Source organism: Gavia stellata, chromosome 12 (genome assembly GCF_030936135.1).
Source record: "Gavia stellata isolate bGavSte3 chromosome 12, bGavSte3.hap2, whole genome shotgun sequence".
Lineage (NCBI taxonomy): Eukaryota > Metazoa > Chordata > Aves > Gaviiformes > Gaviidae > Gavia > Gavia stellata.
In genome coordinates this window covers 15001911-15026220 of record NC_082605.1, presented here as the reverse complement: position 1 = coordinate 15026220, position 24310 = coordinate 15001911, and the positions used below count along the sequence as shown (strand labels likewise).

The 24310-nt window shown below is 43.6% G+C and overlaps 2 protein-coding genes across 4 annotated transcripts in view; one reads left to right on the top strand and one right to left on the bottom strand.

Moving 5' to 3' along the window:
* Positions 1 to 288: 288 nt before the first annotated feature.
* SLC25A20 (solute carrier family 25 member 20) lies at positions 289 to 11090 on the bottom strand. Its single transcript, XM_059823104.1, has 9 exons — positions 10941 to 11090; positions 10031 to 10123; positions 7933 to 8060; positions 5628 to 5718; positions 4529 to 4646; positions 3233 to 3305; positions 2540 to 2649; positions 956 to 1080; positions 289 to 441 (listed from the first exon to the last, which is right to left on the bottom strand). Exons 1-9 carry the CDS (start codon positions 11043 to 11045, stop codon positions 379 to 381), a joined length of 906 nt encoding a protein of 301 aa, XP_059679087.1. The 5' UTR covers positions 11046 to 11090; the 3' UTR covers positions 289 to 378.
* A 469-nt stretch (positions 11091 to 11559) lies between these two features.
* Positions 11560 to 24310, top strand: part of ARIH2 (ariadne RBR E3 ubiquitin protein ligase 2) — a 32310-nt gene continuing 19559 nt past the window's right edge. For 2 of the 3 annotated variants that reach the window (XM_009813838.2, XM_059823053.1), the window contains exon 1: positions 15726 to 16022. In XM_009813838.2, the coding sequence (XP_009812140.1) occupies positions 15774 to 16022 (249 nt within the window). In that variant the 5' untranslated portion in view covers positions 15726 to 15773. Of the gene's footprint in view, positions 11583 to 15725; positions 16023 to 24310 lie in introns of those variants that run through there. The other variant, XM_059823052.1, reaches the window with a different exon arrangement.

Here is a 24310-nt window from a genome sequence, read left to right as displayed (position 1 = left end):
GGAAGTTTTTCAGCATTAATAGCTATATGTTTCTTCAGTAAATAAAGAATTACATTTTAAGAAGTGTCCCCTTCTTCCATGAGGAAGTACTTATGGTAGTGTGTGTAATAGTGACAGCTGTCTGGTAGCAGCATTTCTGCTGTGGTACGTTCACTCAGAAGACAGGTGTATCACCTCTAACTCCTCATCAACTCTGTTTCAGAGCTACAGCTTACATTTCTGAACGGCACATAGCACCACCTAAAGAATGTGAGGAAGGCAAAAAGGTATTAGGCAAGCAATCATTCCTGAAACTTCAAGCGATCATTCATTTATTCCTTTGAGGCAGACTTGCACTCTCTTCCTTCTCCTCTCTAATTTCCAAAGACTTCCTGGTCTTCATAGACCTGGTGCAATCCAGTTAAGAAACTTCATAGCAACTTCAAAACCAAGAAAACATGCCTGGAAAAGAGAGAACGTACAGAACAAATAAGGATTCTAAAAACCTATTTCAAACAAGGCTTTCGAAATGCAGCACTATAAACACCTGACGTGGCTGATGTGGAAGGAGGAAGAGAACAAAAAAAGGTCTTGGACCAGAGGCAAGAATTCTACTATATCCCTCCACACAAAGGACTCCATTAGACTCATTATTTATTGAAGGGAAAGCCAGTCCAAACTTATCCACCCATTTCTGTCTTCTACTGGTGGATGTACAATCAGACAAGAAATACTATCAGAATAAGTCAACAAAGGGCTTTCATGCAAAGCTTCAAAGGAAGATTTACTTGGAGTTCCCCCCAGATTTATGTACGTTTTTAGAACCTGGACAGCAACAACCAAAAGTACCTGCAGTGACAAGAATCTCACTGAAATGGTACAACAGTAAACAGCCAGTCATCTCCTCTACAGACTGCAAATATTCACTGTGAATGGCCAGGTCCCCAAGACCCATCCAGAATCGCTATTTACTTACCGCGTTAGCGGGAAATGCCCTGATCATTACAGCTGTGAAGCCCTTATACAGAGATGCAACTCCTTCCTCTCTGATAAGTTCTCTCAGCACATCTCTAAAGCCATTTGGGTATTTTCCTGGAGGAGCTGAAAGGAATAAAAAACACATTTGCTAATATGTGTAGCAGTCACAAATGCTGAAGAATGTGGCGTATGTAATAGCCAGGGATTTTCAAACAGGTTCATATTGCTATACCATCTAAGTGGCACCAGAATCCAAGCATTGCTGAAGCTATGTTGTGAAAACATCTGCTTGGGAAAATTATCTATTTCAGTCAAAAGCAAGCAAACAAAAAGGACACCTTACTAAAGACTCCGTAAACAGAAGGTAGGTGCTCACCATCACCACAAAGAATTTACCTAATCAAGTCATTGAGGGATGGGGAAGAAAGGAGAATAACTTTTGTCAGGGTTGGATGTCTGAGCTGTTACTTGCGCCACTGATCACAGCTCTCCCAAGAGCTGCAATTAGGAGATAGGAAGGTCAGATATAAACAACTTCATCAATTTTTATAAGAAACAGAAAGTAATCCTATCACATGCGCAGCCAAGAATAGCAACAAACTTCAAGTGAAAAGCACAGGCTGTTTTAATGCTGATGTTACACAGATTTGCTGAGGTGTTTCTAAAAAGTTATTTTATTCAAAGAACAAGTTATTCCTTCTCCTGACACTTCTCTGGAAAGCACTGCCTCTGCTAGCCCTCTGAACAAGTACTCCACAAACCAACCCAATTAAACAGAACCGCCATTAAAGCACATTATCTATACAGCAGCGTTGGGGATCAGCTCAGTGGAACGAGGATGCAAAGCTGTAATGTATTTCACACTCAGCCCTTGGTATGATATCAAACAACCACAGCAGCCATTATTCAGAGAAAAAGGAAAGAAGTTTCCTCCACTAGATTATCATGATCTGTGACTCAAGAAAAATGGTTATTGTCCAGTGGAGAGCTGAGTCCACAGACAGTGACTATGGGAAGCCTTAACTCATTGACTAGGACTCCCAGAGAAACCAATGAAAAACCTGTCAAACTTTGCTGCAGCACAATGCCTGGGGCCATCCTCATTATAATTAGGCCACAGACACTTAAGCACAGAGCTGCTAGTCTAAAAGCAATGCTCTCAGCAAGGCACGCCCAGTTACTACAAATCTCAAATAGCACAAGCTACAATTTATACAACTACGTCTGAAGTGAAATAACAAAACCTCCCAAAGAATTCCATTTGTAATAAAACAGCCATGACAAGCGGTTCTATTATTATGACTTCTATGCTAAGGTTTCAAAACCGGTATCTCAAATCAGGATCATTATATTAGCAGGGAGGCAGAAACAGAGAAGTGCAGCCTGATTTGCCAAAAATTTGTGAGGAAACCAACTAAAAAGCTAGGAACACACCTGGGTTTTTCATGTACTTGTCTCAAGCAGTGCTCAAGACATGCTGCCTCCCAGATGCCATGCTCAGATGGCATCTTCCATTGCTGCCCAGCCCATTCTCAGGAGCATGGCACTGAGTGCGGCCATGACAAGCTGGCATGCAACTCACCAGTCTGGAAACGGGATTTCAGCACGTCTGGTGGAATGGCAACTGCCCAGTTGAAGATCCCAGCCAGGCCCCCAGCAAAGAGGATCCTAGGCGCACTGAGGTCACTCACACTGTGGCAGGATTGGGGTGGGGTGGGATGAAAACAAAAAACAAAACAAAAAAAAAAAGGAAAGAAAAAAGTAAAAACTCATCTGTTTTGACTAAGGTGACAACTGAAGAAGCAACCTGGCTGACAGCCAGAAGGCAGCACAATGCTGCAGACACAGAGTGCAGTATCTGAGCAAGTTCTCCAAGAATCAGAGCCCTGTGGGCAAAATGTACTAACTCCACCCTAAAGGTTCAAATCTTTTAATTCAGCAGCACACAGATGCTCTAGGGAAGAAAAAAAAAAAAAAAAACACACAAAAACCCCCAGCTCTTTGTGCATACACAGGGGTGAAAGTGAAGAGACCTACTTTAAGTATTCCTTACTTGGCTAATAAAATCCAAGGCTAGAATCTGAGAGAAACTCAGAATACTATTTTAATTGTCAGTTAACCCCAGACCAAAATAGCTTGACTCACAAGACAAGCAACCTATTTTTTTTTTTTAAATTTGTTTTGATGGTACTGCTCTAAATCTCTTCGTAACTGGGGAGATTAATCAGCAGTGTCTGGGAAGTCCAGAAAATGATGACTGTGAGATTTCACTAACCTCTTTCCCTCAGGGGTCAGCATGTTCTTCAGCCATTCATACGTCATGAAGTACATTCCACTGGCTGGGACGTCTAGTGGGTAAACAACAAAGACTGTGAGTAGTGGGAAACAAAACGAAGCCTAGAGGCCCCATTCCAGCTCAGCAACACCACTAAGTACATCCAGATTCCTTTTCTGAACCTCCTCTACAAACAAAATAAAATATTCTGTTGCTCTAGACAGAGGAGCCTGAACTTTCCCAGGGACAGCAGGTGCTGAAGGCAAGAACTGGGAAAATACCTGTTCTCAAGCGCTTCTGTCAGCAGCCTTTCAAATCAGACTGTAACCTGCCTGCTGGCTGTTAAGCTAATGATGAGACAGCTCTAAGCTTTCTTAATTGCTGCAAAGCAGACCAGAGCAGTTCAGGAACTTCAAGAGTTTTGCACACTACTTGTTCTAATGATTCTGTTTTGGGGTTTTCTTTGTAGTTGATGGGTTTAGTTGATGGGTTTTGATCTGGGGTTTAAGGTACTCCCACAGCCCATTCTTAGCTCACGCCTGAATTGGAGAACCAGCCTCTGGCTAGGGACACTGCCAGAGTTACATTGGTAGCTGTTACGCTACTATGAGAAGCAGAGGATAGAACAAATTCCCAAACTGAGATACCAAAATACAGAAATTTCAGCTTATCCTTGGAAAACACTGCCCCAGTACAGGGAACAATCTAACGCTTTTCAAAGGAGAAAGTACCGAAACATGTAAAGGATTCAGTGTCTGGCACAACTACTTCGTTGTTGTTGTTGTTGTTGTTGTGAGAGGGGTCATGACATCCCAGTCCAAAACAACCCACACTCAAGTGGGTAGAAAGCATAACTGCTGCAATCACATCTTTTAAAGCAGTCAGCATTATACAGCAACAGTTACAGACAGTCATAATCCTTCTCCCAAGAAAGGAAAAAAAAAAAAAAAAAGAAGAAAAGAAAAAAAAGCCCACTTCCATATTTTTCTTTCCTCTTTGTTCTCTCTGCTCCTCTCCTGAAGTCTCTCACTCCTCTTGGCTTCTCAGATCTTAATTACTTCCTATATCCCTCTGATCCTTGTCATCTAATCTCTTCCTCACTCACTGAGGATCTCATGTTTATTTCTCAGTCCCTTTGAGGCATTGGAGTAGCTCTGTAGACTGCAAAAAAAGAGAAAAGGGTGACACAGCATCTCCAATTGGCTAAAGGGACAGTGAGATCTATGATACTATGTCAGGCTTCTTATCGTAAAGTATCCCACACAGAAGAAGCATCAGAACATCTCCATTAGTTACCTCTCATGAGGGTAAGTACTGTCCCCTTGTACACGCCACGAATCCCAGCCTCGCGGTACAGCTGTTTTGCACAGTCCAAAGAGCCACTGTATTTAGTTTCACCTGTAGCTGCCTGGATCTGAAGGATTAAAGTGATAGTTTCTGACTAGTGAAGGTTTCTGGCTGGTGAATAATCATTCAGCTAATAGTTAGAAAGCCACGTGCATGTTTCCAGAGAGGAAGAAGCACATATTCGTTCCACAAGCACTCCTGCATATGAAACCTCTGCATCACTTCCTCAAACAGCTCCCTCACGTTCAAGCTGAGGGTATGTTTACTGTTCCATGCAGAGGCTAGATTCTCCCTTATTTCTCCCCAGTGTAAATTTGAAACAATTGAAGTCAGTCAGGTAATTCTACACTTGCGCAGACAAAAAGTAGCCTTCAAATAGTTTAGTGAAATTCAAACAATTTGTATGTGTATAAAATCTTCCATGATAATATCACGTCTGTCAGAACTAACATGTGACCACCCACCACCATACTAATGGAGTTCAGCACAGTCTGAAATAAGCAAAGCTTCCCATCTCTAGTAAAGATGGTATTTTCATTTGTTCAGGTTTACATTTTCCAACAATACTTTAAAAACCCCAGCAGAGGTGTAGAGCTAACAATCACCCAAACATTAGAAAACTATTTCATGTATTTTGAAATGCGTTCCTCAGTTATGTATTGGGAACCTGTCAAGGTAACAGAAAATCTTCACACTAGAAAGAGCCTTATCTAGTAGTTTTGCATTTTTTTAGAAAAAGTTTCATTCTGAAAAACTGGACTTTTCCATACTTTGAAGTGGACTGAGGCATCCACCAACGCCTCATATAATGCCACATAGAGTAAGGCTCGTGCTCTGTAAAATGAATAGAGCAATGAATGCTGTATGTACTTATACTGTCATGGTGAGTTTGTATAATGCTTCTTCGTGACACAGTTGCATTAAATGACAGTTGTCTCAGTCCTGTCAAAAAACAGAACAGAGTAAACACACTAACCAAAGAAGTTCCTGGTATGGAAAGACAAGACCCCCAAAATTAAATTCCCATTACCACCATCCAATGCCTTACCTGTAAAAGGCACTTGATTCTCTCTCCTGGAGCCATGATTACTGTGGTGAACACTCCCGACAACATTCCAGCAGCAAACAGCTGAGGGTATCTGCCCCGAGGAAACAGAAGAGACCCTAACACAACACAGTACATAGGAAACGAAGGGCAGAAGGGCCCCTGTATCACCAGATTATGCTGTTCCACACAAGGCTGGCAGTGGAACTAGAAGTGCATCCACTGCTTTTGATCAGTGGAGAAGTGCCTCATCAATGCATAATTAGAGCTAAACATTTAAGGTCTGTAGGATTCAAAGCCCTGGTTCCCACAGCAACTGTAACTCAGCTCTTCACATCCATTGTATTTGCTAATATTCCTTGTACTTGCATTTTTTGCTACAGCATTTCCCATTGATTTTTATACTCAACAGTCTCTTCCTCCTCCAGTCTCCCACTCTCTTCTCAGTGACCCAAGCTTCCATGCATATTCCTCCTTATGCAGCCAGGAGCCTCCTTTCTGTAACCTCTCAGTCCCTCACTCCTTCAGCCTCTGCCATTGTCAAGTCTGTCCTACCAACTTGCCATCATCCCACACATTCTGCACCTGTTTTCATGTGGCAAAGTTCCCATGACAGAAATCCCTTTAATAGACTGAGTTTCTCCATCACAAACTTATTTTTACATCCAGCGTCCTGCTATGTTCTCTAGTAAGACAACCTAATATCTCAATTTAATTAAATTCCACACCTCCCACTTCTCTCCACTTGCCCAAGAGATGGCATTCTGTTCAGGTTTTCCAATTCTTACACCGTTCTTTAAATTCCCATTAAATTTTCCAGACCATTCAGACCTCCCTCACCACTCCACATGCACCTCCTGCTCAAACTAAGCTTTGAGTTTTCTAACTCACTTTAGGATTATTCAGCCCCAGAAAAGATAGAACAGGCTCCTCAGGTTTCTCTCCATGTCCTTCCTTCAAAATCAACATGGGGAACCACTGCCATCCTGCCTGCCTCTAGACTCATAACCATGGTGCTAAGAGTCTGACCTTTCTTTTTGGGCCTCATGTCCCAGGCACACTGTATCTTACCGTGTAAAGTCTGCACCTAAGGTATAGCACAGTTGGGCACAATGATAGTTCCACCATCTATTTGTTGACCTTTGTTCTTTCTCTCCCGCTGCTCTGCTTGGGAGGAGTTCTGCATAAAGACTCAAAAGACTACGCTGCCCATCTCCAGCTTGCTCTTTAAAACTTCCCTTTCGTATGATGTGTATAAAACACAAGGCACTGAAGTGATTTGGCTGCTGGAAATAAGCCCACCTGTTACCCTGCATTGTCCACTCCTTACTGTTCCCCTGGTCTTACCCTTCAGCCTTGTCTGCATGAGGACACTACTGTGGTAAACCAGAGGGTAAGCTAGCAGTGCCCCAGCATCTCGGCACTGCCTCCCTCTGAGCAACCTGAGCAGGGGGAGTTCGCTCTGTGTCATGGCAGTGGCCAGTTCTGTAGGGCCAGGTGCACTCACAACACCCGGGAAGGCCTCTGTGCAGGCAAGGCTCCAACAGAAACCGCACCTCCCCACCCCACCACGCTTGGCTCAACACAATGGAATCCTGCTTTCTGACAGAGCTCCTATGTATTGCACAAATAATAGAATAAAATGTTGCTAAGCTACAGTTCTGTTCCTGTAGAGCAATAAAACACAATTCAGCAAAGAAGTTAAGGGAGTACTTTATGGGTGGGGGGCTTTCTTCATGCAGAAGTTAGCTTGAAGAAAGCCACACAAAGTTTTCTTATCTTCCCATCTCTTTTCCAGAAGGTTGGACATGCCTGAGAGGAGGGCTGCTCATAAACACTGCTTTTCAGAAATTAATAATAAAAACATTTCTATAGCTAGTATTATATCCTCATGTAAGGACACAACAAGAGTCACAACTAACAGGGAAAAGAGAATCAGGACTGTGAATGTTGTCAAGACTGTTTGACCATTAATTTATTTCTCCCACAGTTTCTGTTAATAGCGAGACTGTTGGCAGGCAATCATATAACTTGCACTGTACTCATCTAAAACAGAATTGTTCCTTAATGGCTCTTTCTTGCGTAGAAAGGGAATTGCATAGCACCTGCCCACATGCTGTCTGTTTTTAGCCTGTGCTATCAGTCCTACGCTTCCAGAGCATTAAAACACACAAGTGTTTTATTTTTTAGAACTGTATTTATAACCTAGGAGAAGAGACAAATTTACACCACAGCTCAATGCACGACAATACAGCAGGCTGCAAGAGCCTTAGGGTGCCCTTCCCAACTGCCTAACTCGGAAACTCACGTCAAAATGTCATCAGGTTTTCTCTGTTGGAGTCTTTTTCCCAAGCCAAATCCAAAGAAGCATACAGCAAACATGGGTGTCACTCCGATAATAGGAGCTGCCATTCCTCTATATAAGCCTCGGACTCCCTGCAAGAAACGTTATCACAGGAATTACTTGGTTATGCATAGACTTTGCACACATTTCAACTTATTGAGAAGCAAAAGGCTACAACACAGGACAGTATCAGTCAGACAGTCAAATTCATCAGAGGAATAACAGTGTCTGTTATTCATTTGCAATTATACATGTTTAGCTGAGGCTCAGGGCCTGCTGCAGAGGAAAGCTATCCTTCCTGGAACACACTGGCACCACTTATACCCTTCTCTTCCAATACTGTTCATCCTGTACTTAAGTCTCAAATATGAGGAAGTTAAAAGCCACCTGAATAATAGTCCTAATAGATTATGTCAAAAGTCTTCTCTCTCAGGTACATACAAAAATGCACATGTGCTTTATTAATAAAAGTCATCAAATGCAGTATTGTAAAATCCTGACACTGAGCCTGAGAACGCTGAATCGAACTCACTCTTTAGATGAAGGAATAGTCGGGGAGAGTAACCTGAACTACTTCACTCCCCACATGAACTCAATTTGGAATGAGTTCAAGAGCAAATTATTTTTTCTTTCCTTCCCTAAGTCAAAACTTTTTCACAATACAACTTTATGTTCCTGATGTTTCCCTTCATCGGACTACACGCATGGAAAAATTCTAATGCAGACCGCAGCAGTAACATTTATTTCGTTATCTTGCCTTTGAACTGAACTTTTTCTAACAAAAAGGAGAGTTATCTTTCTAGATAAAGGCTAGGTGCACAAATTAAATATGTGCTGGTCCATCCGCCCCTTCCTTCCCCCCCCAATAAATCGGTGTATCCCAGTATGTGTCTGTACACTTACATGCACAACTGACTCTGTAATGAAACTGTACCTGGCTGACAAAGATCAGACACTCCTGCTCAACCTTCCCATGAGCAGTTGGAAACAAAAGGCCTTGGCAGAGAGGTTTAATAGTTTTCCTTATAGAAACTGATGAGTATTGAGTAGGAGTAGAGAGGCAGCACTACTTTTGAACTTCACATCACAAGGCTGTTATTATGGTTCAGCTCTGACGTCCATGCTTCAGTAGGGGTGTTAAAAACTGCAAGGGATTCAGAGCTAGCAAAGCATTTCAGCGCTTTGTGGGAGAGACTAGGGAAGCAAGATTTACTTTGGTTATATAACAACCTGTTAACACCATAATGAAAGTAGATTTCAGATACGAGGCGGATCTTTCATTTAACAGAGAGTTACCTAACAAGACGCAGTGGTTAGAAATTAGACTTCAGACTAGTAAACAAACAGTTGGGCTTTATAGCCATTGTTTCCAAATGGTAAATAGCTGCTGGGAAAACTTACAAAGCAGAAAACTGGATTCTATGCCACTGAAAGTCTTTAAACCAAGGCTGCATGCCTTTCTAAAAACAAAATAGCCTATAGTTCAATCGCATGATATGGCTGATTCAGGAGCGAAAACCGCTGTTTGCCTTCTGAAGAAGACTGAACAAAACTACTACAATTGACCCTCCGTTCTCAAAAAAAAAAAGAAAAAAAAAATCTATTAATTAATGCTCCTCTGCCTTGTCATAGATGGCGAAACATGTTATAGAAGAAAGTAGAAGTACTGCTTGTATCAACAAAAGTCATTGCCTATTTTAGGATTTCCAGAGACAACTCCAAATACCAACAACAGCAAGATTCCACCGACTACAACAACAAAGCCAGCAAACAACTGCCAACAATCACTGCAGTCTATAACTTCGGATATTAATACCATGCTACTTTGAACCAAAAGCATTTCTTAACAAAACAAAGAGACATACACCTGGAGCATGTGGATGTTAAGTGTTCCCCACGTTTTGTAACGTACTTAAAAATTTTAATTAGAATCAATTCAACTGTTAATCCAAGAATTGTACAGTCTCTGGGGGGCAACAGTCCCACACGATTCCAGTCCTGCGACGTACAGGAACAACTGATATTTTTGGCAGGCATCACAGACGACATGGTAACACAGTACCTCTCCCACGAGAGTCTTTCTGAAGCAGTCAAAGGTCCCAGAATAGAGCGGAGGCTGACCAGGCTGTGGCTTAGGCTGGGTTTGCAGTCTGACCTAGTAAGATGGGATAGGAAAACATTATTTTATTAAATATTACTATCTAAACTTTGATTCAGAGAACAACTCTATGTGACTATTATGGAGTAAGTTTTGCGACCGGACTTTATTATATTGGTAGAGAGATCAACATCATTTTAGCCTTTTGCAGAAAAGAAGAGATTGAATTGTAATGTATTTACTAGTTAATATATTTAACTAATCAATTGCTGGGATGATAATAACCCCACCTCAACACCTGAGAGCGAACGCCGCCTCAGGGCCCAGCTTCCTTACACACACGGCGTGTGGGCGCACCCTCCTTCGGGGCCCCCATTTATTGTGTCCCCCGGGTCACTCCCGGCCTCCCTCCGGCCCAGGGGCGCTGGGGGCCCCCGCCGCAGCACGGGGCTCGCGGGCGTAGCTCAGGCTCTCAACCCCCTCCAGCGCCAGGCACATGGACGCTCTTTTTCTTACTTTTACGACAAACCGGCCGCTGACGGGACCCGGCGGCCGCCACGCCGGCAGGGGGCGCCGCGCCGCACGGACGGCCTGCCCCGCGAGGCACGCCGGGACGTGAAGTCCCGCCTCCCCCGCGGTGCACGCCGGGAAGCGTCGTCCTCCCCCAGCTCCCCCGCGGTGCCCGCCGGGACGTGTAGGTGCCCCTCACAGCCCGCCTCCCCGCCGGGAAGTCGGCTGTTCCCCGCGCAGTGCCCGCCGGGAAGCGTAGTCCCCCCGCGGCTGCCCCGAACCGCACGGCACCGGGCCCCGGCCGCCTCCCCGTCCCCGCCGCCCCGCGGTGCGCGGCGGGCCCCGCGCTACGTTGCTGCCTCACCTTGATGGTGTCCAGCGGGTGCCCCACGAACACCAGGCAGACGCCCCCGAAGCCGCCAGCGAAGAAATTCTTCACGGGGCTGATCGGCTGCGGCTGCTCCGCCATGGCGGCAGTGGTGGGTGAAGAACGGGGCCGGGGCGCTGCGTCCCCGCCGAGCCAGTGCCGCCCCCTCCGCCCCGCGACCTTTACCCCAGTGCCGGGCCGCGCGGCACGCCGGGATACTGGGGGAGGTGAGCGCGGGGCAGGCCGGGATAGTGGCGGCCCCTGCCCGCGGCGGTGCGAGGGCGGCGGCGGGTCCTTCCCCCGCTGCGGTGCCGGGCGCTGTCATCGAGCGCTGGCACCGGCCGGGCCGCTGGGCCGCCAGCGTCTGCTGAGGGTGCTGAGCCGGCACCTTGGGGCGCTCCCGCGCCGCCGCCCTGACCTCCCCCCCCCCGCCGTGGTTTGGTTGTTTTTCCCCCCCGCCCCGGCCCAGCGCGGTGGTCTGGCCCGGCTCAGCGGCAGCTCCGGCCCCGCCCGGCGGAAGTGACGCCACGCGGAGGCCGGTGCTTCCGGCGTGCAGGCAGTGGCGGCCCGGCAGGAGGAGCCCGGGGCGCCGCTCCCTGCCTCCCCCGCCCGCCGCCCGGCCGCGTTCCGCGGCGCCCGGTAAGTGTGGGGGGCTGGGCCACGCTGCCGGGGGGAAGGCGGCGCGGGGCTCCCGGTGGGGCGGCCTGTGCCGCGCCGTCCGGCGGTGGTGGGCAGCCGGGGGCGCCCGGTGAGCGCCACCGCCGCCTGCCGGGCCCGCGTACCTCAGCGGGAGGCGGTGGCGGCCCGGGGGGCGCGGCAGGTCCCGGGGCGGGCCGGGCCCGGCGTGAGGGACGCGGTGCCGCTTCTCTGTAACTTGTGCTCAGTTTAGCGCCCGGCAGCGCTCCGGGTCGGAGCCGGTGCCGAGGTCGGGCTGTCCGGGGGAGAAGCCGCAGCCCGTGAGCTCTCGGGCCGGCGCTAGGCACGGGCTGCGAGTGGGCTGTGCTGGGGCTCGCTCCTCGCCCCGCCACCGTTCGGGTTCTTCCTCCACAGCTCCCTTCTCTCCCCCAGTTTTCCTGGGCTTTCCTCCTGCAAGTATGCAGTGTTCTGGCTGTGCGGGGCAAGGACAGGATTTAGTCTTGCACGTTATTCAAAAGAAACAGACTTGAGGTAATTTCAATGAGTTGTGTGCTTTTCTGCCCAAGCCCAGAGTTACCGTGGAAGGAAGGCTTGTGTAGGTATGTGTAAAATAACTTGTTAAAAGTGATGCTAGATTAGAAAGGACAGGAATAAAATGGATTAGCTGAGTTGGGAAGGACAAGGCAGCCGTGATAGTATGAACAAAGACTGGGAAGTGGGAGGAGAGCATGCAGATTCACGGGGGATGTGTGATACGGCTGCAAGGAGGTCTCTGCCGAGTCATCTGTGGTGAAAAGGATGGGGGTTGTTGATCTAGTTTCTCACTCTTGGGATGAAAAAATCCTATCAAAAAACTCAGTGGAGAAGGAAATGGCAAGGTCTGCCTGCTGCGTGTGTGAAGAAGCAATTGAGGATGATCCACGGATTACAGGTTTGAATGACATAGACATAGATGCGATTAAGATTGGCAGCACGTGTGGAGTTGGGGTTGTAAATGGTTGCCGAGAAAAGAGAGAGTGTCAGTCGATTTGAAGTTTACATGAATAAGTAGTGCAGGAGGCAGACTTGAGTTAGATTTGCTCTAATTCAGAATTATCAATAAAGAGGTGAGAGAAGAAAAAGCTGTCTCAAATGGCTGTGAAATATCAACAGAAAAAGTAGGAGTGTCCTACAAAGCACTTACTAGAGAAATCCCACAGAGGTAGATAGAGAGGGCAAGAAATCAGAAAAGAAGGATGTAGTAGGACAAGGTATGAGGTGGGATAATGTAATTTACTATGTCTAATGGTGGTGAGCTCAGAGAGGGACTGATGGTGGCATATTTGAAGGCATCTTGTTTCAAGAGACCTTGTTAAGAAGAATTGTGTTGCAAAGCAGGAGTCGGGAAGAGGGCATCTCCGTTGGAGCTGATAGGCAGCAGAACCTAGGGTGGGTGTGTTTACGAGCTCCTGCAAGGAGGCTGAAGGAAGAATGGAGGGGATTAAATTGTATCAGTGTTAGTGAAGATGAGGGAGCATCTTGATGAAGGTGATAAAGAAGGACCTCATCGATCCTTGGGTAGGGAAGCGATCTAATGTGGTTTAAAATTTTATAATCTGATTTTGGGGATTATGGTAATTATTTAATCTAAATACTGTTTGGTTTTTTGACCTTTTTTTTTGAGCTTAACATCTTTATTGTCTCAAAAACTAGTGTTATGAAGTATTAGCTCTGTCTTGTCTTAGTTTGTATTCAGAGAGCTCGTCTTTGGGTCATGAGGGCATTAGACTGAGCATTAGGTGAGGTGAGTTCTGTTCCTCATTTTCCTAGTACCCTGCTTTGCTTTGTCCACAGAGCTTGTGCCTTAGTCTTCCTCTTTCTTCGCACATGTCCGCCTGACATTTGGTTACACTGGAAGTGAGCTCTTTCCAAGAATTTGTGACAGGAGACAACATAAGTCATCCAGTCTGCAGACTGTTTTCTGCTTGATATATCCCATTTGCCCGGGCAAACGCTTCCTTTGTTTGTTCAAATAAGCGTATTAGTGGCACAGAGAAACGGCTCTGCACTCTTCTGAGCCCCCTCCCCAGCGACTGGTATGTAACTGCTGAGGTACCAGGTAGGCCCGTTATTCTACTTGGGTATCTAAAAACATCTTATTGCTTAGACGAGACTCACTGTGTGTTGAGATAGCAAATGGACCCAGTGTTTTGGGGGTTTTTTTCTGTCTCGCGTGTGGGATGATCTGAGTGAGTTTGAGAAGTTTCCTGACTGGTGAACCTTGCTCGGGCTTTGTGATGCTCTGAGGTTGGCTGAACAAAGCTGTTGCACACTAGGCTATTGATATCTCTGTAGGAATGCTCACAGTGGTTTTAGATTCTCAAATAAGTTATTCCTTTAACATAAGGTTTAACAGGTAAAGATCCATTACTTCTTTTATGCAAGAGGTCAGTGTCGATAACAGGTTAAGCCCAGAACTGAATCATTAACTCTAAGCAGGGTGGAGGGAGAGACAACGTAGGTTTGCCTTGTGTCTGTCAAATCAGATTTCACATCTGTCTCTTTCCAATATGGAGAGACAGTGCCTCTGCTCCACTGAAGTTCTATGGGAAGCAGGGCTGTGAAATATTTGTGTGCTCCTTATGTTGTGGATAGCTAGGAAATCAAGAGGCAAATGAAAGGAATGGAGACCAGAATTCAGTGGATAATATAATTAGCTCCTAGCCTTCATCCTCTCTCACTGAAGATTTGTATCTGCTGAAATCACTGCAGCCCCTCAAATTAATTGTACATCACATCTCTTCCTGGTTGTTCTGTGCTGCCTGGTCAGGTTATTGGAAACAGAAAACAAATGACTTGAGGAAGAATAATGAAAAGTTATGGTTGAGATTTTTCTGTGCTCTAAAGTCAGGATTCTCAAAGCTTGATTATGGCTTCCCCAGGAGCTACAAATTGTGATACTGTGGGAATGTATTTGAGTAACAGAGCTAACAACATAGTAATGCAAAATGCAGACGTGTAAGAAACCCAATACAAGCTGTTGGTGGAAAATATAGCTTTGATTTTATGTATATATTTTTATATGTAAATTTGGTTGCAGCATTGTTTTAAGTCTTTTGTATTTAATATATTCTCTCTTGAAACAAAATTATTTGGTTAAATGGAAATTTGTGACTAAATGTGAGATGACCATAGCTCAAGGTTTATACGTGCTCTGCTACTGAACCTCTTAGAACTCAAATTCATGCTGGTTTAGTTACCCAGGCAGAAGGTTTGTAGTTCTGATAAGTAAAGTCAAGTATGTGAATATTCCAATACTAGTGAGAATCTAACAAAAAACCAAAAAAAAATTGGCCGTTCTGATTCTTCTTGAGTAGCAGCTGTCAACACTTGAGCATAAATTTCTACATTCAGAAGGTAATAAGTGTATATTGAGAAGGTAATAAAATGAGAGAATTTCTTTTATTTCCCCCCTCAGATGTAAAGCTCGAGCCACATCACATCCAGCAGAACCTACTTAAATGGATTAATTAATTTCACCATTTCTTTTGAGATGGTATTGAAGACTGTTAAATTGGGTGTATGTGAGCGATCCACTTGCTTGTCTTACTTTCCAAAGTCCCGCTTAATGGCTGTGGTTCTGAAGCAGTATGGACTTCTGCAGGGTATCACAGGTTGCCTTTCTAGCTACTGTGGTCATAGTTAAGGGGTTTGTGTTTTTTTCCTGTTGGTGAAACGGATATGATGCTTTTCTGCAGCACTTCAGGCTGTTGGTAAAAACTGGATGTCATAAATCTAGTTGTATCTCTGAAAAGATCTGTAGTGAAGGTTATGGAGCCACTTTCCAAATGTCAAAAGTCTTGGGGCCCTCACTGGGGGCTAGGATGCAATATAACAAGGCAATCTCTGAGCTTTTAGACCTCGCCTGTAAGAGCAACCTTGGCTTTGCAGGTGCAAGAGTTGTGGTGGATGCAAACCAGCGACCTGCACAGCAGCGTCTTCTTTAGCTGGGCCATTGGGTTGGTCCTTTCCTGGCTGTTTGATTACCTGTATAATGTTGACATGGCCTCTCTTACAATTTCTTAGGCAACAGAAAAAATTGTTTTTCCCCCCTTAGGAGACAGAGCTCAGATGAAATCAAAAGAACGATAAAGTTCGGAGGAGAAAAAGAAGCTGCAATTGCTTTCCTGGTCTGCAGTTTGACAGGGCATTAAGATGTCCGTGGACATGAACAGCCAGGGCTCTGACAGCAATGAAGAGGATTATGACCCTAATTGCGAGGAGGAGGAAGAGGATGAGGATCCTGGGGATATTGAGGATTATTATGATGGGGTAGCTAACGACGTGGAGCAGCAGGGAGCAGATGCCTTTGATCCAGAGGAATATCAGTTCACCTGCCTGACTTACAAGGAGTCGGAGAGCACTCTGAATGAACACATGGCCAGCTTGGCTGCCACATTAAAGGTGAGGAAAGGTTTCTGAATTAACACAGGTGTAAAATAAGTCTGTGATTGAAAAAGCAAATGCTGAGCATACAGTGAAATAAAACCTGTGGTGATACTACTGTTATGGGGGGTTGGAGGAACATTATTGAAGGTCCCTGGTTCAAAACTGACTCAAAGGTTTACAATTGTTGCATACTGGTTCTGGGGCCTTGTCGTGGTTTAACCCCAGCTGACAACTAAGCACCACACAGCCGCTCGCTCACTCCCTCCAGTGGGATGGGGAAGAATAAAAGTGAGAAAACTCATGGCTCGAGATAAAGACAGTTTAATAGGTAAAGCAAAAGCTGCACGTGCAAGCAAAGCAAACCAAGGAATTCATTCACTACTTCGCATTGGCAGGCAGGTGTTCAGCCATCTCCAGGAAAGCAGGGCTCTATCACGCATAAAGGTTACTTGGGAAGACAAACACCGTAACTCCGAATATCCCCCCCTTCCTTCTTCTTCCCCGAGCTTTATATCGCTGAGCATGACGTCATATGGTGTGGAATACCCTTTGGTCAGTTGGGGTCAGCTGTCCCGGCTGTGTCCTCTCCCAACTTCTTGTGCACCCCCAGCCTACTTGCTGGTGGGGTGGTGTGAGAAGCGGAAAAGGCCTTGACTCTGTGTAAGCCCTGCTCAGCAGTAACTAAAACATCCCTGTGTATCAGCACTGTTTTCAGCACAAATCCAAAACATAGCTGCATACTAGCTACTATGGAGAAAATTAACTCTATCCCAGCCAAAGCCAGCATATTCCTTACTGAATGTTGATTCTTACAAGTTTGTTTTAGAGACCTGAGCTTCATGACCAAAATTCCTGAGTTATAACTCTTTGCATTAACACAATGCAAAGAGGATATATAGAAAAGGAGCAAATCAAATCATAAATGGTGTAGATTGGTACACCTGTGTTTGAGAAGGTAACTGACATGGATAGGAAGACATGCTAAAACTCTGTAATTCTAACAAAACCACTTTTCTTTGTTGGTTCTGAGAGAATAATCATTGACTTTCAAAAAGACAGATCAGCTGTCATGCCAGGTATTAACCCTGCTGTTGCAGTGACAGCATTAAAGTACAATGAACTTGCCAGCTTTTGTAGTGACTAACTCATCCCAGAAGAGTCCCACTCCAAGTTAGCTCCACGGTATTATGTTCAGTAAGACTTTTGTGAAGTTTTCTTTGTGCAATTGATTACTGTAGTGCAGACAAGTAATAAAAAGAGGTTCCCTCTCTGCCTTATCAGTATGCTTCGATCCCAGTGCCGGTCAGAGGAAAGCAGTTTCCTAAGCTCTAGGTGTTGACACTGGGTAGAAATTACCAATGTGTCTACTTTGTAATAGGTCTCCGAGTGCTTGTTGTTCTCTGGACCAACCTCTGAAAGCAGGACAGGTGACTGCAGCATACAAAAATCCATGTTGGATAGGTTTAGATTCCTATTAATTTGGTCTGAATCAAACCTGATTTTGAAAAATGAGATATCTCTTCATCCTTATTTGCACATCAGAGTGTCCTACAGGAATAGCATAACCATAAAGCCTGAGGACTATGAAGCCTATAAACAACAGACTCTAAAGTGCACCCATACTTTTTGCTGCATCTCTAGCTGATTTTGCCATGTTGTGCTTGTTCCTAGCATTCACCACCTCAGAAAATTAAGTTTTACTCTTTCTTGACTGTCAAACTCATGTCTGATTTCTTCAAAATGTGCAGTTCGAGCTCTGAATGCCTGCTGTTCTCTACAGTTTGTCAGAAAAGGGAGGCAAAAGAAAAGAACAAATGAGAATAGTTGGTCAGCACTTTTGATTCAGCTGCCAGTTGCTCTTGGTTCTTAGTGATTGAGTAAAGATTTAGAATGGCTTTTCTGCTGCTTACTGTTTGCCTTCAAATGGAGCACGCTTCAAAAAGATGACCCCTGCCATATTATTCTCTTGAATTAAATTAACAAAAGCCGTACTTTATTTAGTCTTTAAAATCAGGCTTTCAAAGTTAAAATAAATTTTCCAAGAATTCTGAAGATCTCATTGAGCAAATATTATAGTTGACCAGATAATACCAACCTCTAGCTTGAATCTTGCTCCAAATATGACCCAAAGAAAGAACATTTTTAGATTCCTTTCATATCAAGAATGTGCCTGCATATTTGCTTAAAAATGAAGTGCTATACATTTTGGTTTGTGGATGTGAAGATAAAAATAAATTTGGGTAGAAACCTGAGAAACTGTGATCTTGTAAGCCACACACTAAGTCTTTAGCTCTTGAAGTGCCACACTAACTCTCTGTTTGCTAGCAACGGTGGTGCAAGAATTGCATTTTTCTTGGAAGTCTGTTGTGTATCTGCAGCATGTGCTTTTTTTTCCTGGCATCCTTTCTTACAATACTTCAGCAACCCTGTTTCTTCCTTCCCTGCTCTTCCCCCAAGGAAACTTGTAATTTTGTTAGTTTTCTGAGACAAACTGGAGTGGAAAGAATTTGTGTTGAATTAGCAAGCACAGAGACGAAGGAAATTGAATATAACACGTTGAACTATTTGTTATCATTATCTTCCATAGACTTAATGAATATGAGTAAACAGGGGCAGACTTTTGTAAGAACTATATTACCTTCTTTCCTCTAATTTGCTTGAGCTCTAAAAATTTTTTCTTTCTTTTGAAGATTACCTTTCATAATATCTTGGCTATTTTGTGGATGGTTGTGATTGTTCTTTTGGAGCATGCTGGTTCATTTTGTTGATTTCGTCTCCTTTACCTTGTAGTAGCTAGTGGTTACATAGTGCTTTTCAGCATTAGCTTGTATTTAAGGCAGAGTGGTTGCCCCTGACAGGGAAAGATGAAGGTAAATTAAAGACTGTCTTCAGGAGGTACAATGTTGAAGGCATTGCATGACATGGTATCTGAGCAATTTGCTGTTACAAGAAATGAATAGACTAATACAATTCCCTAAAGCAAAGAAAAAATGAATGCAATAAATGGGCTCAAAGCCGTGTTTGAATGTTCTGCTGCTGTATATTGTCATAAGGTGATGCACTTTCTGAAGGTTAAATTGGTGGGGGAGGGTATTGAGCATGGGTTTTCTTCCTCTGTGTCATGTTGTCTACACACTTTTAAGACCAGAAACGGGTATTCATACTTGCAGTCTGTACTGTTATTAGCTAATAACAATCTAAATAAATAGTATATCATTTGCTCTGCTCATTAACCCTCAACATTTGTTTTTTAAGCTGTTTTGTTCAGCTATTTCAGGCTGATTGTTGAATTCTTATTTTCTTAAAAGCGTTGAGGTAAAGTTGGTCTTCCTTGGAAACCCTCTTGGCTACCTTTTTTCATTCCCCATGAGTTACAGCTGACTTTGTTCTTACTCCTGCTGAAGCTAAACAGACAACTGAACAAACCTTGTATTGGCTGGCTAACTTCGGGTCAGGTGTGAGCACCCTGCATGTGTTCAAAAGTTTGAATGCAACATCGAAGGAGACAGTCTCTTTAACAAAACGCTTGGTTTTTTTATCTACCCCAATTAGAGACAAAAATCACTTAAAATCTTAAGTCTGATAAAAGCATGAAACCCAGTATGTAGGTAGATGTATGCCCTTGTATCTCTTACTGTCATAGGAAACTTTTACCTTGAATTCTTCTGACTTGCTTGTTATCAGGTGGGGAATTCTGAATAGAAAAAATAGTACAAACAAGGTAGCAGTAGTTACAACTAGCTGTGCTGTGTGGCAGGCCTGCAACTACAGTGGTGGTTATCCCAGAACCATACGGAAGCTAGAGGGACTTCTTAAGTAGTACTCTGAAAGTTTCTCGTCAATTTGGTTTTAGTAAGAACTGTGAGTAGATCCTTGCTTTCCAAGAAAAAGAAGAGGAAATGTTTGCTCCTTGGTTAGTACTGTTTATCGGGAGGTCTGTTTGTGGAGGGTTCAGTTAATACCCTGACTAAAATTAGGACAAGCTATCTCTGTTGAAACATGCCAGAAGAAAATCTCAAACTAATATCCAAAACTCTAATTTTCTGACCAAAAGGCCTGTGAATTGAAGCAGATCACTTTCAATTCCTCAAAAGGTCACTTGACCAACAGTCAACACTTGTTAAGGACCATATTCTTGAAAGCAGAATGGCATGTATTGTCTGCAGACCAGCAAAGGAATTTGCAACAGTTCTTTTTAAAAAGTAGATATAGTTATAAAATCCAGTATCTTTCAAAAATAATGAATTAAAATTGTATAGTAATAAGTTTGTTTTCAAAATAACTCTGTCAATCATCATTGAGTGAATGTGGGTCCTGGAGTGGCAGTATCAGTACATGCATACAAACAGTATGATACTCAACAGTTGTACAAACAAAGTTGACCCTGTCACTGGCAAGCAATTAAGTGTGTGATGATGTCATATTGTTTTTGTTTGTGAATGACACTTCCTGGCTCTGCTGAGGTTCTCCGTACAAGTCTGGAATATCTGTGATGATCCAAATAACTGGCAGTAGTTTCTCTGTTTCAGTGATGAGATGGATCTTTCTAGTTTTTACCAATTTTTTTTTAACTGGTGATATAAACCACCAGATAAAACAATTGTAATTACAATTTATGAAAAAATGTTACCTTGACTTCAGGGCTTTTTAGAAGCTGATTGTCAGTTATGAGGAAGCTAAGATATTTCTGCATATATGAGGTAACAAGGAAAGATAGTAGTGTCATTTTACAGGCAATTGATACTGATGTAGTCTTTCCACTAAAACCAAAGGAATTGTACAACTGGAGAACTTATAATTTTCAGTTCGCTAATGTGAGTAATCTGCTAATATTTACCAGACAGCAAAAAGCTTACTTCCCTTGCTCCTTGAAATAACAGCTTGCGATGTGTTTTTTTTTTTAAGCCCTGTCCCTTGAAGAATAAAACTTGGTAGATGCAAAAAGTATATGATGTCATTACATAGTTCTGAATCGATTAATCCATGTTATCACTACTGATCTTTCAGAGACAAACCAGTTTTTCATATATTCTTGCTCACCTTATTGATGTCAACATCTTTTAATGCAACCAAATTAGTATTTGCTCATAAAAACACAGCCCTCTGAAACTGTTCCACACACTCAAATTGCGCTGACACAGAACGGTTAGTTTGTAGAGCTGCTTGGTGAATACTGGCAGCAGTCCTTTTCAAATACCATCTTCAGCAGATCGAGAGTCATGTGCGTGGAGATTGGCAGCCTGTATGAGCAGCTCTACCCAAAGGAGTTGGCGCTCGCAGAGTGCCTGTTCAATGCGATCACAAAAAGTCCGTAAAGAGCCAGATGCCAGGACACTGGCGCATGTGCCTCCCCGTATCGCCGTGCAAACTGCGACCAAGTATGTGGCATGGGGTGCTTATCTGAACAAACCTGCAGTGTTGCATAGTCATCCTTTTTGATGCCATGATGATGACTTCATGAACGTTATATGCAACATAAAATGACAGTCATAAAAGACTAGCTGTACCTAAGTGCCTCAAGTACAGGAGAGGTATTAAAGCCCCTTGAAATATTAAAAGGTACATACATAAGAACAGGGTTTGAAAAATGTATGTTCAAAGTTAATGTCCATAAGAACCAACAGTAGTAAATATTAGTGTATATATTGGTAAACAGTTAGTAAATATTTAAATATAATTTATTATAAATGGTAGACCCCAACAGGCACATTTGATTTCTCCACAGAACCCCTATGGTGCTGTTTGGTAGCGGTAACACGCGGTTTCAGAGTGCCTGTAAACCCTAGATTAGTCAGGACATGCAGGTTTATATCTGTACCATGTTCTGTGTTTCAATATCAAGCCAACATTATGTGGGGCATCCAGTCTGAAGCGGTAACACTTAGGAGCACATACGTTTGAGATGTACCTTTGTCCTTTACCTGCTTTTTGTTCCCAAATGGGAAGATCCTGGAAGTTCTGCTATACTAAAGCTGTATTGTTGCCTACCAGATTCACAATGCCTGTATTTTAATAGTATGTTAAACCTCAAGAGGACATGAATATGTCCATAACTGTCTTCAGTGTGTGTTTTATTTTGGGTCCTAAAAGTCATTTGTTTTTGTTGTTTTTTTTTTAAAGCATAGTAAGTTTTCATAGACTTCTGGTCAGCAAGATAAGAGAGCTGGCTGGGGAGCCCAGACCTTGCAACCTTGTGACAAGGTCATGAAGTCATTTGAGGAGAGAAATTAGTTTTGTTCCTTATTGCCCAGGACTGCCAAATTCTCAACTTGATTGGATAAATGAGCCACAAATGTGAAGGGTGATTATAGCCCACACATTTCTTTGTGATTCATGCCTTAAGTGTATCTTACAGCCAGTATGACTCTGCAGTGAGCAAAAAATTCTGTTCGCAGCTGTTGATGAGTATGATCTTGGTGGGAGGTAGAGGCAAGACACAAGTCATTAAAAATGCCGAAACAGTCTTTCAGTAACTGTTTCATGTTGCAAGCTTACATCTGGATGACATGATCACAGGAGTGGCATGAAACAGCTGAAGTGCATTGCCAAATTTGTGTGCCATGCCTATTAAGGATGTCACAGCAGAAATGAGCTATGTTGTGTGCTGTGAAACACTGTTTTACAAAGCAGATGTTCCTCCTCTTCATCTTTTTATAACAAAAGAAAAATGCCCTTAGAAGCTGGGATTGTCAAGTAAAGGACTGTGTTATTTGGGACTGAACAGGGATTACTCACTGCAAAGTCACCTAAGCCCTGCGCTCTGCATGTGCATGCTGCTGCGGCTGTGTGCATGCACCAGTGCTTTCCAGTTCGAGTTGACTGCCCTGTGTCCTGAGCCACCAGTCATGCTCATGTGGATTCAGGTTATTACCTGCCCTTCGCTTCCTCCCTGTGCATCTTCCGCGTCCTCCTTTCTGTCAACCAGAAGGAATTGTCCACTTGTCCTGTGTTTTGCTAGGAAAGCACCCAGGCAGGGGCTAAGCTGAGTGCAGCAGTGGTGTGTGTTGCTGGGGGTTTTGGCAGCATGCGGGGAACGCTGTGCAGCGTGTGCTGGGTGCTGATGCTCTCAGACATTACGTTAGGATGGAAATAATAACTACAGTGAGTACAGCTAGGGAGTCTCATGTCAATCTTTTACCCATGTGCCATCTTAACAGCTTTCTTGCTGCATTTCTTTCGCTCTAAATCTTTCAAAGAAGGAATCTCATAGCTATTTTGTAATAATGCCTTCTGGCATACCATCTTGCTAAAGTCTTTTTTTTTTTCTTTCTTTCTTTTTTCTTTTTTAATTTATTTCTGAATCTCCTCAGGAGGAATAGCCTAACAGCTTGAGAAATACGTATGTTGAGATTTCCTAGCTGAGTCCTACTGATCCTGTTTGTTGGCAGCTGCAGCTGAAATTGTTGCTGTCCTGTGTAGGAGAGCAGATGGATTAAAGCAATATGTAACTGCAGAGAAGGAGTTAGAGTTTAACCCGAGATCCCCTTTCTTCAGTATGTGGCCAGTTAGGTTGTGCACCAACGGCTTCACAATCTATGCGTATAACACTGGCAGTATTTGTCATTCCCAAACTTCACTCAGCCTCCTAAATATGCTTTTAATCTTGCAGACTGACATGAGGTCTCTGCATGCCAGAAGGGTGAGTGATGAGGTGCAGATTAAAACCCTGTGATGAAGCAGAGCTTGTGTAGTGCTCTTTGTCAAGACCTTTCCATGGTATCAAGACTACAGCTACAGACTCTAAATTGCCTTTCTTTCCCCGGTACAGCCTGTACTCTGTCATCAGGAGAGGGGCTGAATTGTCAGACAAGTTGTAAGCAATACTGTGAGTGAAACCTAAAGATGGAAGGCTTTTTCTCACTTTTTTTTAAGCTTGACTGAACCGAGAAAAAAAGGCAGGGTATCTGATTTTGTTGTAACTTTTTTTTTTCTGATAGGTGAAATTAATTTGAGTTCAGTTTTGAAAACAGCCTTCTAAAGCTCAGAAACCTGTAACGGATACGGAGGACTTTGCCACAAGACTTTGAACACTTGGGGTGTTTATAGCAGGTGATGTTAATCACAGTTCAAGCCCCTGCAACCTCATGAGTTTTCTAACAGGATTGCATATTGGAAGTCTGCTTAAAAGAGGGGTAGGTTAAAGCAAAGAAGAAAATGTGGTCCAAAAAAAGGTTTTTGGTTGCCCTTTTATTTCTAAATTTTTAATATTTCTGAAGTTTTCTGAGAAATCCTCCAGTAAAAACAGGGCAATGGGATAGTTTTTTCCAGTGGGGCATGGAGGGAGTCAGACCTACTTTCCACAT

Bases quoted from the DNA above. Each gene is read 5' to 3' on its own strand.
- SLC25A20 (XM_059823104.1), bottom strand. From the start codon at position 11,045: ATGGCGGAGCAGCCGCAGCCGATCAGCCCCGTGAAGAATTTCTTCGCT. The intron at 10,124-10,940 runs GTGAGGCAGCAA...CCATCTTACTAG, and splicing joins ACCCGCTGGACACCATCAAG to GTCAGACTGCAAACCCAGCC. The intron at 1,081-2,539 runs GTGAGTTGCATG...TATTCCTTTCAG, and splicing joins GAAATCCCGTTTCCAGACTG to CTCCTCCAGGAAAATACCCA.